The sequence below is a fragment of the Gracilinanus agilis genome, chromosome 6 (assembly GCF_016433145.1).
Source record: "Gracilinanus agilis isolate LMUSP501 chromosome 6, AgileGrace, whole genome shotgun sequence".
Classification (NCBI taxonomy): Eukaryota; Metazoa; Chordata; class Mammalia; order Didelphimorphia; family Didelphidae; genus Gracilinanus; species Gracilinanus agilis.
In genome coordinates, this window is record NC_058135.1 from 245,351,792 (window position 1) to 245,367,809 (window position 16,018).

Genomic DNA, 16,018 nt, shown 5'->3' on the forward strand with positions numbered 1-16,018 from the left:
GTTATGCATGTTCTATCATTCAATATATATTTCCATATTCATCATGTTGTGAAAGAAGACAGATGTCCTAAATCTCTCAAAATAAACCATTATATGTCCTCTTGGTTGTGTTTATGTAACACTTTCACATCTGTATCCCCCTTTCTATACCCACTGTGCCCACCCTAGTGCTTCATCTCTATCCACTTGGATTTTTGCAATGGTCTTCTTTAGTTCTTTTTCCCTCTATGCTTTCCTTCAATTGAACCTTTATGCCATTGCCAGGACAATCTTTCTTGTGTTACACCTATGTCACTTTCGTTTTAAAAAAAATCTTTGTTGATTCTTTGTTGTCCCCTAAGTCGTGACATTTTTGAATAGGAGAAAGGGTACTGGGTCTCAGAAGGAAGATTTGGGTTTACAATCTTAGGTGAAGTATTTATTACCTGTGTGAGTCTGGGCAAATTACTCTAACTTGTTAAGTCTCATAAATACTTGTTGAATTAAATTGAATTAAGTTTCTTTGCTCAGTCCATTTGGTTGGATGGATAAGAAGCCTAGGAGAAATCCAAATCACATAAAATAACCCTTAGGGGAGCTTCCAGTTCCCAACTTGTGATATGGGAGTCATGCTCTAGATAGCAACTTCTCTCAGAGTGGTTGTGAAGAGTTTGGGAAATTAATTAGATATCCACATGATGACTGTCCACAGGCATACTGAATCTAAGGACAGTGGGGAAATGACATTATTTGTATGTGTATGCTATGAAAAATCTCTATTCTCTCATTAGATTTTACCTTTTGAGAATGTTGCCTTTCTTATATATCAATTGGCTTTAAATGGTTGGATTTGGCCATACTCCTCTTGAAGGAGTTCTGGAAAAAAAGGTCAAAATGAAAGAGAAGACAGAGCAATATCCCCTACTGAATTCAATTTCAATTCAACATAATTTGTGATAGGAATAGCTGAGACAGAAGTACTCAATAGCTTACATTCGTAGAGTTTTAAGTTTTGTGAAGCACTTTATATACATTATCTCATTTGATGCTCGTAGCTATCTTCTGAGGTAGGCTCTGCTATTATCTCTATTTTATAGATGAGTAAATGTAGACTTACAGTGGTTAAGTGACTTCCCTATGGTTAAACAGCTAGTAAATCAGTACTAGGCTTGGAGTTAGGAGATCCTGGTTTAAATCTTCCCTCTGAAACAGGGTAATATTGTGATCTTAGGCAAGTCCTGAGTTTCTTTGAACCTCCGTTTCCCCATCTGTTAACTGGTGATAATAATCCAGAGCTTATTTAGCTCAGAGAATTGTGGAAAGGCTTAAATTAAATAATCTGTATTTTGTGTTTTGCAATTTTTAAAACATTTTGTAAATGCCAGTTATTATTTTTGTTATTAATGCATGTAGATCTTTTCACTCAAAGAGTTAGATACATCATTTAGATAAGGAAATATGTCACTGTTACTATAAGGATTACAGTTTAATAGAGAGTTAAAATACCAGCACAAATAAGTATAATACACTGCACATAGATATACACATATTTTTTCAGTTGTATGTCCCACTCTTTGCAATCCTATTTGGGGTTTTCTTGGCAAAAATATTGGAATCATTTGCCATTTCCTTCTCAAGTTCATTTTAAACATGAGGAAACTGAGGCAAAGAAAAAGAAAGTGACTGGCGGAAGGTCACCCAGCTAGTAAGTGCCTGAGGCTAGATTTGAACTCAGGAAGATGAGTCTTCCTGACTCCAAGTCTGGTACTCTATCCCTTGTGGCAGCTACGTATATATGTATGTACACATATGTATTCTTCTAATGTATATATGTGTTTATAGATGTATGGAGAATGAGACATGTAGTAATTCATTCAGCACATATATACATCATATATACTATATACACATATACACATGCATGTGATTTCACTGGAGGAAGGAATTCCTGGTGCAGAAATACCTTCCACCCAAACATTGTAGGAACTCAATCTGTAATTTGTCCATCGAGAAGTACAACCTGCTAATTAGATCTTCGCTTATTTAGAAGCCTCATCTTTGTGTGAAAGTGGTCTTACATTCCCCCAAATTCTATCAGCAGAACATAAGCTCTGACCAGTGTTCCACAATATAATTAAGATATTCTCAAGACCAGAATGAGAAAGTGCAGTCTAGATGAGTTAGAGTTTGTCTTTGGAGGAGTAAAATGGACCGTTCTTCCTTGGCATGATTTATTTGACTGGAGGGTATCTGATGATTCAGGAAGAAATTAATTTCACAAATAGATTGGACATGTGGTTCAATTCTATCTTTTTTCTAACTGCTTAGAAAAGGATGTTGTAAATCTGTACATCCTTTTGTTTGCACACACACTCACACACACACACACATATATATGCATGATATATATATATATATATATGTGTGTGTGTGTGTGTGTGTGTGTGTGTGTGTGTGTGTGTGCACGCATCGATCTATCTTTCCCCAAATTAACTCTACTATTCAAATAAAATCTGGTAGAGAAATCTTTAATTACCATAAAATACAAAGGTTTCAAGTATGATTTGTCAAAAATGGTATGCTTAAAATTGTTCTTAAGTGCTCAGAAGTTCATTGGCAGACGGTTGACCCCTAGCTAATAATTTTTTAAAAATCAGTGATAGTGATTCATTAAACATGGAAAGGTTGTTTTCAGCAGTGATCGAAGAAGTGTTCTTGCTAAAATTATAGACTTGTTGAATCGTCAAAAAAATCAGCAACTTTGAGATGTGGGAAATCACTTCAAGGTCAATTTGAAACTCCAGCATTATAGCTGTGTATCAATTTGATTCAGCATCATATTGTGTGATATGGTAGGGAGAGAATCAACCTGCCTCTGACATAGATTAGCTGTATGACTTTGGGGAACTCATTTAACCACTCTGTACCTCTGGCAATTACTTAAAGACTTATCCTAGACTAATGAACTATAAGGAATCGCTACATTTGAAGTTCTCTAAGCAGATGGAATCATAGACTCTCCCCATCTGCATGTCTAGATATTTGAAATTAGGTGGTTCCAATTCATTTTTTTTGGTAACGGAACTTTTCTCTTTTCATTTATATCTTACTGTTATGAAAAACAGTGATAGCCCAGTTCCCTTAAGTTGAAAGACAATGTGATATAAGGAATAGAACACTGGACTGAGAATCAAGACTTGAGTTTGAGTCCCAGCAATGCTACTTCTCACCTTGGGCAAGGCACAGTCTCTTTAAGCCTCATCGTTTGAAATGTGAAACAGGGAAAATATCAAGTTGCATGAAAACTCTATAAAGCATTATGCAAATAGAAAGTATACAATTATTATCTTATTGTTGAGATATTCAATTATCTCAAGAAAATTAAAATTTCTATTAAAGTTAATTTTATTTCACTTTAATTTAGATAAACAAATAAGGGTAATGCAATCCTTTTTAGGTGGAGAGATGTTAAGAAATTAAACAGGAAATGATTGCCCTGAAGCAAGAATACTTGCGTCCCTTGAGCTCTAGTTTGCTGGCTCTGTGACTTTTGCAAATCGCTTAAGGTGCCTGGACCTCAGTTGTCTCTGGTGAAAATGAATAAGTTATTCTGGTGTTCAGTTTCCTAGAAATATTAACTCAGGGAAGGAAGACAGAGGTGCCACTAATGTGCCACCACTTAAAAGTAATATCGTTTGAAGGAGGGAAGTAGAATGAAAAACAAACTTTTGATGGCTCTTACTCACCTTGGTTGTATTTCTGACCTACTAAACTCCAAATTATCCTCATCTCTTGTCTCCCTTCTCTCCCAAACCCTGGCCCCAGCCACTGCTATGAACTCTATTCCTGCTTCTTGCCTTATTCTCTGGTTTTGATGTTCTGAAGAACTCTGACTGGATCCCATTCATCTTCTAGAGAACTCTTCTCTTGGCCTCAACTCATTGCCTTCATTCACTGATCCAATTGGCTTCATTCCTACAGAGACTGGGGACTGTATTGTCAGTCCCACACCAAACCAAGCAAACTCATCCACCACTTGCCGCCCTCACTTCTTATCTTTTAGCAGAATTCCAAAAACCATAGTAGTGCAGGAGTAGCCCTTAGATAAGAAAGGGTCTTGCACAATCCAAGTGACGAAACATTGTTAAGGATGTTTAATATAGTTTGATACCTGTTTTTTTTTAATTAAACTCTTACCTTCCGTCTTAGAGTCAATACTGTGTATTGGCTCCAAGGCAGAAGAGTGGTAAGGGTAGGCAATGGGGGTCAAGTGACTTGCCCAGGGTCACACAGCTGGGAAGTGTCTGAGGCTTGATATCTGTTTTGTACCTCCTGTAGGGCTAGGGATCTATTGACTCATCATATAATTTAGATTTTGCTTGAGATTTTAGAACAGTTATGTTTATAGCATATTGCTTTTGGCAGATAAATATAAACATCAAAACAAATAAACAAACAAACAAACAAACAAATGAATAAATAAATGTGTGTATATGTAGGTATGTATATATATGTATATATATTTACACATACCCATCGGTTTTTGCCAAACTCTGAGCCTGGTTCTCTCCTTCTACAAGGATTATTGGGGTGATCTTACTATTGAGGCAGAATGACTACCTCCAAATTGTACCCTTAACCAGTGCTTAGCAGTACTTGTTCTACTTAGCCAGATTTACTGACCAGACCAATAATGAGAGACTTTTTGTGGGAAGAATGTTTGACTCTTTCCCTTCCCCAGCAGAGCCATGGCACTTGAGGCGGACATGATTGGGGATGTAGTCTGGAAACTACCACACCAATGCAACTATCAACAATTTGGAAATAGGTCTTGATCAATGACACAGGTTAAAACCAGTGGAAATGTGCAGCGGCTATGAGGGGGGAAGGTTGGGGGGTGAAGGGGAAAGTAAGAGCATGAATCATGTAACCATGTTAACTTTTCTAAAAAATAAATATTAAAAAAATAAAAAGAGGAATGGAGAGTTATGATTCTTTTACCATCTTGGATCAGCATTTCTTCCCCTGGTTGTGTGTTGTGCTAGAACTGCTTGAAGGGCAAATGTTGTTCACTGAATGGACCTCAGGGGGTAATTTAAACTGATCTGAATACTTGAAGGTGAAGAAAGGAAAATGGTTTTCTAGACCCAGAACTGCTATAAGCATATGAGGTTATTATGTCTTTTATTCTCTGTTATGTCCTACACTCTTTCAGAGGTAAATGAACTTAGTAGTTTAAGACTTGCTGGAGTGGCTTGGTGGTCATCTATCTCAGTTTCATTCTCATTTAATTCTGGAACCCTGCTGCATTGCCTATGGAATTAGTCCAGGTCATCTTCTACCACTTAAACAAAATAGTGGATGTTTTCTAAGGTGAAGAACTATCAGTTCAAAAAGGAGCAATGACAAAAGGAATAATGAATGGGACATTCCAGTTGAGGTATAGTTTGGTCTGGAGTCCCTTACCATTTGGAGCTGGTGATACTGTAAGTGGGAATTCTGGATGGGTGTCACACATGGAATCTATTCATGTCCTCGGAAGGTGGAGGCCATGTGGTAGTAGAGAATTCCTACATGATGAAAGACCTTGGTTTTGTGGAATGCTGCTCCACTCACCTCCAAGTTTCCTGTTCTGACAACCAGAGGTATTAGTCCTTTCCAGATTCTCTTAAGAGACTAACACCTCTGGTGGGAAGGCCAGTGTTCTATGCACTATGGCACCACTTAGCATCCCAGGGAGGACTGGCACCTTTAAGTGCTAGAACTTGCTAATGGAGCCCTTTTCAAGGCTGCTCATCTGCCTTAGGTGTCTCCCTTTCATCCAACTGTAAGCCACAGCCAGTAAAACCATCTTGGCAGATGGGATAAACCAGTTTGAGGCTAACTGACAGGCTTCAAACTGTCAGTGAATTAGAGGAATGTCTTCCCCAAGCATGGGAAAACTTACCCCAGTGAAATAGGTAGTCAAGAACAATGTGCTCCAGTGGCCATAAAGGAGTTGAAGCAAGTGTTCTGGAGGGTTTAGAGCTAAATTAACATTAAGGCTGAAACATGCAATACTGTAATATTGTCCATTTTCTCATTGACTCTCCCCATTTTTACAATATCCAAACCTTGCAAATAATTCTCCCACAACTTGGCAATCATAGAAACAATAGAAAGGTAGAAAGAACTGCCTGTAGCCAGAGATTCATTTGAGGTACAAAACAATTATGTGGAGTGAGCATAGCACTCCAACATCATCCATTCTGTTTCTTGCAATATAGAGTACCTTGGAGATTTGGCCAACACTATACCCACTGGGAATTATTTACAATACTTTCTACTCATCATTACCCAGTAAATCAGAATTTGGATCTTCCTACAGAACATAAAAATTAAGTTCAAATGTACCTAAGAAATCTGACTTGCCAGGAGCAGATCTGAGATGCCCAATCCATCTGAATCTGAGATACTATTCAAAGGTTTGATTCAAATGCTTTGTCTACACATTGGATAAGGACAATAGGCTTAGAGCCAGAGAGGACTTTAGAGGCCATCTATTTCAAGATCTTCACTTTATAAATAAAGAACTGAGTCTCAGAGAAGTTAAAAATCTTGCCTAGAGCTACTCAGAAAGTAAGTGTTTGAGACTAGATTTGACCGTGGGTCTTTTTGACTTTCTGATAGAGTTTGGTGCTCTATCTACTACAATATACTGGAGGGTAAGTGATATACCTTAGAAAAATGAATCCTGGGGAATGTGATTCACTCACCACAGGGGAACTGGGGCAGTTGTCTACTTTGAAAATCAGCACAAAACCCATATTTAATTCTAGGTTCATGGAGTCTGTATCACTACCCCCCTGATACTGAATAGATTGGCAGGGTTATGGCACTGAGGAAAGTACTTGAGAGCCTATAGTTGATGTGTTTATCCCCAGAGTTGGTTATAGGCTTTCACCAGTGCTATATTATTAATTATATCATCAAGTTCCAGAGAGGCATTCTTTATAGAGGGGTGGTAGTCAATTCCATGGCAACCTTGCCATAGCAGGGTGAAAAAAGGGCTTGACTAGTATTTCCTTACTACTTATACTTTTGGTCTGAGAAACTATATGAGACAAACCATCATATTTTTATCACTTACTGCCTTTAACAGGGTTTAAATTCTAGAAGACTCCCTGGCTCTGAACTATTACTATAAAGAATTTTCTTGCCTTTTGGGCTAGTAGTCTGTTGAACTCTGGACTGATATGATATACCTTCTGCTTTATATTTTCTGATCATGTGTTGGATTATGATGACCTTATACAAGGTGCTTCTTTATTTAGGCCTTTTCAATTGCTTTTAACATTATCCAACTTAGGATGCAGGTTTTGACAATCTAGGTGATTTATAAGGCCCTTTTTAGATAGTGTGCCATAATTCCTCAAAGCCTGAGAATCATTACTATTGGCAGACCCATTGATCATTAAGTAAAAGTAGAAACCCCAAAATGCAGAACTTCAGGATATTGCAAACAGTCTCAGAAATTGAGTCTATTCTGTTTAACGTACAGCAAGAAGAAATTTAAGGACTACCTAATTACAAACTAGAATAACAGACATAATTTTCATCCTATATTCTGGAATATTCATTGGCTTTGGCATAGCATTTATTTTATTTTAAACTTTTATTGATGTGTTTTGTTTTTATATCTTAGTACTTCCTTTTAAAATTACTTATTTTTAAATATTTTCCATGGTTACATGATTCATTTTCTCTTCCTCTTCACTTCCCCCATAGTTGTGAAGCTGACAAGCAATTCCACTGCATTATGCAGGTGTTATCACTTGATTCATAAACCTCAAATCCTATACCCATATAAACAAGTAATAAATCATATGTTTTCCTTCTGTGTTTCTACTCTCACAGGTTTTTCTCTGGATGTGGATAGCATTATTTCTCCTAAGTCCCTCCAGATTGTCCTGGATCATTGCATTATCAGTAGCAAAATCTATTACATTTGATCATGCCACAGTGTTTCCGTTTCTGTGTACAATGTTCTCCTGGTTCTGCTCATTTTACTCCACATCAGTTCGTGGAGGTCTTTCCAGTTTGTATAGAAATCAAACAGTTTATCATTCCTTATAGAACAATAGTATTCTATCACCATCATATACCACAATTTCTTCAGCCATTCCTGAATTGAGGGACATCCCCTCATTTTCCAATTTTTTACCACCACAAAGAGCGTGGCTATGAATATTTTTGTACAAGTCTTTTTACTTGTTATCTCTTTGGGGTACAAACCTAGTAGTAGTATTAGTGGATCAAAGGGCAGGCATTCTTTTAAAGTCCTTTGGGTATAATTCCAAATTGCCTTCCAGAATGGTTGGATCAATTCACAACTCCACCAGCAATACATCAGTGTCCGAATTTTGCTATATCCCCTCAAACATTTATTATTTTCCTTTACTGTCATATTGGTTAATCTACTAGGTGTGAGGGGGGACCTCAGAGTTGTTTTGTTTTGCATTTCTCTAATCAGAAGAGATTTAGAACATTTTTTCATGCCATTATTGATAGTTTTGATTTCTTCACCTGAAAACTGCCTATTCATATCCCTTGACCACCTATCAATTGGGGAATAGCTTGACCTCCTGTACATTTGACTTAGTTTCTTATAAATTTGAGAAATTAGACCTTTGCCAGAGATTTTTGTTATAATTTTACCCTCAGTTTGTTGCTTCCATAGTACTTTCTTGATATCTGTCCCTCTCACTAGTGAATTTATAGCAGAAAAGAAAGAAATAAGCAAAATTAACCAACATAATGATTCTTATAGCAACATATTCAACATTCTATACCTATAGTTTCCCTCCTCTTTTCCAAAAGAAGTGAATTCCTTTTCATTTTTTCTCAAGGGCCAGAATTGATCATTTCAATTCATTGTGTTTTGTCTGCGTTTTATCTTGTTTTCATTTGCATTATTATAGCTCTCAAATGGTGGGCCTGTGAGATTGTGATCCTTTGTTCCTTCTCACTATGAGATTGAGAGAATGCCTTTATGGGAACTGAGGCTATAACTTGATGATATAGCATTAGTGGAAGGCCTTAATAGTTCTTTCTCCTTAACTTTATCAATTTATATAGTTCTTCTCATACTTCTCTGAATTTCTCCTCATAGAGGAACAATATTCCATCACAATCATAAACCATAATATAGTTCAATTATTCCCCAATTAATGATCACATTATTTGTCATTTTGGAAACTACTAAAAGTAGTTTTTAAAACATATTTTGGTATGTAGTGAGCCTTTCTTTGTGTCTTTGACCTCTTTATGCTCAGTTGGGTTAAAGAATATGTGACTTTTTAAAAGCAATATTTGAAATTAATTTCAAGAACAGTTGGTTTGTTTCATAGTTCTTCCAACATGTATTAATGTGCCTGTTTTCCTTTCCAACATTGACTATTTCTGTCTTTTATCTTCTTTGCCAAATAGATGGTGTGAACTTAAATTTCAGAGTTATTCTAATGTGCATTTATCATATTATTAATTATCTGAAACATTTTTGTATGGAAGTTGATCATTTACAATACATTTTAAAGCTATTCATGTCATTTCATCAATTTTCTCTTGGGGAATAGCTCTTGGTTTTATATCATTTGGCAGGTTGATGGCATAGCAGATAAAATACTTGATTTGGAGCCAAGAAATTCTGAGTTTAAATTCTTTCCCAGCCACTTACTAGCTCTATGACCCTGGGAAAAGTAACTTAAACTCTCCTAGCCATAGATTTTTCATTTTTAAAATGGGGGTAACCATAGCACCTTCCTCAGAGGGTAAGTGTGTATCAAATGCAATAACATATAGAGTACTTTATACAGGATAGATGGGTGGCTCAGTGGGTTAAAAGCCAGACCCAGAGACAGAAGGTCCTGCATTCAAATTTGGCCACTGACACTTTCTAGTTGTGTGACCCTGGACAAGTAACTTAACCACCATTGCCTAGCCCTTGCCAGTCTTCTACCTTGGAACAAATATACAGTATTCATTTTAAAATGGAAGGTAAGGGTTATAAAAACAATAATAAAAAAATTAAGGACTTTGTAAGCCTTAAAGTGCTATATAAAAGCTATCTATTATTGTATTTCTCATATATAGGTATATGTGTTATGTTTAAGTTAATCCTTAATATCTTTGGGGGTATCAGAATGTTGCCAGATATATTTATTTCAAAGTTCTTTCCCCTTAAAATTTCTATTATTCTAGCTGCATTGATATTGTTGGCGCAACACTTTTTACTTTTAATACAGGCTAACAACTATTTCCCCCATTATTATCATCTCCTCTGTCCCTTGATTGACTCATAATTTGTCCTTTAACTAAATTTGTGAAAGTTCTCTCCTATTTTTCAAAATCATATGACTATATTTTTAAATCGCAAAGCCATTTGGAACATAGTGAGTTAAGGGAGTTTTGAATTCTTTTAATTTTAACCCATTTTTATTCTTGCTTTATTCATTATTTCTTTAAGGATTCTAGATTTAATTTTTGTTATGATTTTTTCTGGTTTTTCAAAATAAACTTTTTATATTTTGATATACTATTATGTCTTTTATTAACTTAGAAACTATCATAATTTTTATTTTGTCAGCATTTGTCAGCCAAAGCCAATATTATTTCTACTCTCCCACTATAAATTATTTTGTCAGCTCAACCATAAGCAAAAATATGCCTCAAATCATTTAATAATAATAAATTCTTTATTTTTGGAGTGTCTTGTAGTTGTATGTAAATCTTGATGGTGTCTTGATTGATTAATCTCTGGGTATTTTATATATTGTGTAGATATTTTCAGTGTGATTTCCATTTCTAGAGTTCCTTCTAGCTTTTGGTAGTATTATATAAAAATGTATTCCTGTGGATTTATTTTTTTCTTGATATTTTACTGAAGGTAAGGCTAGGATTTTCTAATTCTCTTTATGGGGGATAACATCAGTTATATCTGTGTCATATATATGTGTGTGCATGTATTTATATATATGTATAAGATTTTACATTTTTATTCTTTAGGTCCTTTTCTCTCTTTTGTCCTAATATGAGACTTTGATGTGCTTTTTCAGGCCATAACTTTTGTGCAGAAGGACCCAAGTGTGGTGAAAATTCCGAGTGCAAAAACTGGAACACTAAAGCAACCTGTGAATGCAAGAGTGGTTATATCTCTATCCAAGGAGACTCTGCATACTGTGAAGGTAAACACAATACTTAACAGAGTCATTTCTGTGAAACCTCTGAGAAATGTAATGTCAAGTGCAAGATTGATGGGAAGAAGCTGTCACAGGGCTCAGATTTTATGCTGTTCCAAATGATGATTCCTTTGGGGTTACCTCTGCATACCTGAGGTGCCAAGCAAATAGAAATTATATCTTGGGATATTCCAGTATCTTATGTTCCATCTTATTCTGAACTGCTTAAAACAAATCTAACACAAATGAGGGTGATTAGAGGAAAGCTAAAGCAATGACAGAATGGAGAGATTGATGAGTATCTGTGTGCTGTTGTTGTCTGGCCTCAGCTAAATCAAGAGAAAAATAAATATCAATATATTTGGAGGAAGGTATCAATTCCTTGTAGTCCATGATGAATATCTATTGAAATAAGCCTATGTTTGGAAGGATCCCTTTGTGGTCGGTCATGGTAATTATTGTCTCCTAAATTTTTGACATCTTTAAGGGCAAAATTTATCATCATTTTTTTCTTCTAGTATTTGCTTTTTAGAACCTCCTAAAATGTTTAGACCCTGCTAAAATGTTCTAAGCAGTTGGTATATGTTTCAGTTTCTTTGGCACCTTAAATGTTAGAAATAGAGAAGCCTAAGAACCTTAGTCTTAAAGGTCTTGAGCTCTGGGATCTTTCAGTACTGTGTCTCAACTTCAGATGTACAACCTGTCCCTTTGATTCCAAAGCCAATAATATTTCTATTCTACTACTTAGAATATAATAGATGGGCTGTTCATATTAAAATATGTTTTTCCTGCTTTGGTTAAAAATGGCAAAGATATCTTGAATGTTCTCAACAGCATTGGATATTTGTCTAGTGTTGATTTAATATTTATTGTTACCAATAGTGGTGAGTTTCTAACCATTTTCTCATTATGGCCAAAATCTGCAATGCCATGACATTATTCTTTCAGTAACTTAACACCTCCCATGAAGATAGTCTTCATGATCATTATTTTGAAATCTTTCTGAAATTTTTTTTCTTTCTTTTACTACTTAAGCTGGTGTTAAGTTCTTGGTCTATAGTAATCATCCTAACTATTCCCTCTCTGAAGAGTTTTCCCGCTAACTCCAGGCATTGTAATGGCAACTGATGTATAGTTGTCCTCCTTCACCCTTGGTTTTCTTGGTAGTTCAGTTTTATAGACTTGTTCTTGCTTAGAGAAATTCATCTTCTGGCCAACCGAACCCACCAGGTTTCAGTTTTGCCTGCTAGTTACTAACTTTCAAGTTCTTCTAATATTTTTTGCTGAATCTTTTCTTTTGCAAGTACATAAATATTTCCTAGACTTCATGGCTCCTTGATCCTCAAAATGTGGTTACTACTTCTCTAATGTTAGATTATTTACATTAATGTAATTTTTTTATTTTTTTGGAACTCTTTTGTTGGTGTATTTTCTATCAGAAAATCAACAATGTTACTCATAATCTTTGGTGTAGGTATTCATCTCACAGAGTATATTGAACACTCGACCACTCCTCCTATTCACCCTCCAAAAAAAGCACAAGGCTTATAGTACTCACAAGACTCATGGGATTATAGACCTAGGATTGGAGAGAATCACACAGGCTATCTAGTACCCTCTCAATTTACAGATATTTAGACTAATGTCTAAGAGGTTAAGTGACTTTCCCTTTCCCTTAGAGTTAGCCTTCTTCTTCCCTTAGTTACCCTCTAAGAGGAATCCTAGAGAAAGTTGTTGGCATGGATTCTGCAATTTGTTTGGAAGTCTTGATGTGGTTTGTTGATTTTTCTATTTTGCTATCTATCTGCTTACAAATGAAGGCAGAGTGGCCCAGTGGAAAGATCAGGCGCTCTGGAGGCAGAGTCTGTGCTCAAATTCTGCCTCTGATGAATTTTACAAATGGTACCTTGCTCTGGTGACTTTAACCTTCCTATGCCTTAGTTTTTCTTCTTTTCCAAACCCTTATTTTCATCGGTGTTAATCCTAGAACAGAAGAACAGAAAGGACTAGGCAATTAGGGTTAAGTCACTTGCCAGGGCCAAACAGACTGAGTTTTTCTTAATTATAGAATAAGAGGGTTAGACTTGCTGATCCTAGAGGTTTAATCTCTCTACCTCTAAATCAATGATTGTATAATCTTAGTGTAAGAGCAACCCAATGACCATGGTTGAATCCATAGAACTGTGATTCTAAATTCAATTAACATTCATCAGATAACCATACTGTGCAATGCTCTGAGGATACAAATAAGAATAACAGATACAGTCCCTGCCTTCAGGAAGCTTAAAATCTACTGAAGATACATGCAAAATGATTCCTTATACAAACTGGAAAACACAGAGATGAGGATTAAAATGAATCCTCAAACAAAAGGAAACTGGAAAACTGAGAGATGAGGAATAACCAGGGAGTATCCAGAGCGGGGGTCCCCCCTCCTTCATGTTCTGTGGGGTTCAAACAAGTAGGGCTCCAGATGGAAAGTGATGAGTTAGTTAAGATATCTAGATTCCAGCCCTTAATAAAACAAAGCTTTTGGAATCGTTTAATGCTCTCTTCTATCCCCCCAAAAAGAAGGGAGAAGAGGCTGAAGGACTTGGAAGGGTGCTGAGTATCTAAAGCTGAGATAACAGCAAAATGATGAGATTTCAGAGGATGAATTTATCCTGGGTTTAAAGTTCATCATGTTCATCATGTTTGAAGTTCAAACCAAGCAATACTTGAGATGGAAAATGGAGAGATGGTCCCATTAGGTTGTAAGCTTCAATCAGAGCATGGACTATCTTTTATTTCTGTATCCTTAGTGTCTGGCATATGATAGTCCCTTAAGAAATGCCTTTGACTGACATTGAATGGCTGCAGCCTCTGTGACTTCCACTCAAGGGGTTCTTTGATGGTGTTATCAAGTTCATTTTTACCATTTGACATTTACAACTCTGTCACAAAAAGAAGAGCAGTATAGTGGATAGAGAAATACTCTGGCAGCAAAGAAGATCAGAGTTCAAGTTCTCTGCCTGACATATTGGTTGTGTGATGTTGGGCAAGGCAATTAACCTATCTGGGTCCCAGTCTAATCTCTTAGATTTTCAGTGGCCAAATAAAAGTAGATCTGCATTGGCAAAGGGCATTTCTTTATTTTTATTAATTTAAATTTATTTATCTATTTGTTTGTTCCACTGGAATTCCCAGATAACTCACTCTGTCCCCAAAGAAGACATCACCTGACAAAAGATATATGTATAAATACAATTACATCTTCTATCTATCAGTTTCTTCTTCGGAGGTGAACATACATATTTCTTTATGTAGCGTTCTCTGAATCAGTGTCCAGCACTTGACTATAAATCCTGTGTTTTTCTTTTTCCTCAGACTTGTCTGACTCAACTCCTGTGGCAGGGATATGACCCATTTCTGTGTCTCTATTAAAGTTCATCCCACTTCTATGGTCTTTTTCTTGCTATATTTAGTTTTTGGCTGTTTCTCTGACTTCATTTCCATACACTTTCTCAGCCTGGAGGTAGCAGAGAAGCCCACTAAACATAAAAAGAACTTGGGGAGTCTGAGTTATGCTTGATGCCATTGGTTTTCCTGCCTTACAAAGAATAAGGTTCTAGAGAGGGGCCATAGATATGTTATTACTATTATTTTTTTTAAAACTCTTACCTTCTGTCTTAGAATCAATACTAAGTATTGGTTCCAAGGCAGAAGAGTGGTAAGGGCTAGCAATTGTGATTAAGTGACTTGGCTCAAGAAGGGTCTGAGACCAGATTTGAACACAGGACCTCTCATCTCTAGTCTATACACTGAGCCACCTCACTGCCCCTACAGACAGGTTGTTTTTAAAATCACTGAAATAGAAGAAAATGGACCCATATTGTAGATATCCTGATGAACAAGACTGGCTTGGCAATTAAAACAAAATATTTCATACATTATTGGGATTCTCTCTCGAGAAGGCTCTTCCTGTTCTCAGTGGAAAAAATAGGCACAAAAGCCTTTTCATTTTCCTTAACTTCCTAGGGTCTCAGTTGAGATATGTTATATTAAGACACTCCTTCTATACCACTGCAATTGCAGAAGAGACCACTGTAGACAGTATCAGTGCTCCTAGCTAATCAATAGAGGATAATAAGGCCCTTTGTCAGCTCAGATACAATTCACAGCACTCCTTTTCATTTTGTCTTATCCGAATCAGGCAGGAGCATTTCCCGCATTGAAAAGTGCTTTGGATTGGTTTTTTTAGTGTCTTATGAATCCAGAGGCAGCAGGACCTGTATGTTTTCCTTTGTGACATTTTCCACAATGACCAGACCTTAAGAAGTGTCTTGTAAAAATTGGGAAAGTTCAGTAGCTTAGCTGATCTGCTAATATTGCTGTCATACTGCAAGTAAGTAGAATTTAAATTGAGTGTGATTTAAATCCTGATCTCAAAGTTATTTCTTAAATATTGATCATCTAGACGTTGAGTTCAGATAAACATATTTCTTTTTTAAAAAGGGGGGATTTACAGTGTTTCTCTACTTTTATAGCCATTGAGGGGGACTTCCAAGACTAATGGAATGTGTGGAAGTCAGTGTGGTATAGGGAAGAAAACTCTGGCTCTGAAGTCATAAAATCTAGGTTCAAATCCCACCTGACATTACCTTTGTGAGTCAGGGAAGTTTTCACTTAACTCTTTGAGTCTCAGTTTTCCCATCTGTAAAATGAAGGAGTTAAGAAAAAAATGTTCTCTGAAGTCCCTTGTAACTCTAGTTCTCTTTTCTTGTGATTTAGTTTTAGTATCACTTCTGCTACTACCTGCATCACTTTGTGTAAGTCATTTAACT

General features: G+C 36.3%; 1 protein-coding gene across 1 annotated transcript in view; it reads left to right on the plus strand.

The window, feature by feature from the left end:
• NELL1 (neural EGFL like 1) overlaps nt 1–16,018 on the plus strand; it is an 883,145-nt gene that overhangs the window by 234,130 nt on the left and 632,997 nt on the right. The window contains exon 12 of the mRNA XM_044681836.1: nt 11,073–11,201. Within this exon, the coding sequence (XP_044537771.1) occupies nt 11,073–11,201 (129 nt within the window). The remainder of the gene's footprint in view (nt 1–11,072; nt 11,202–16,018) is intronic.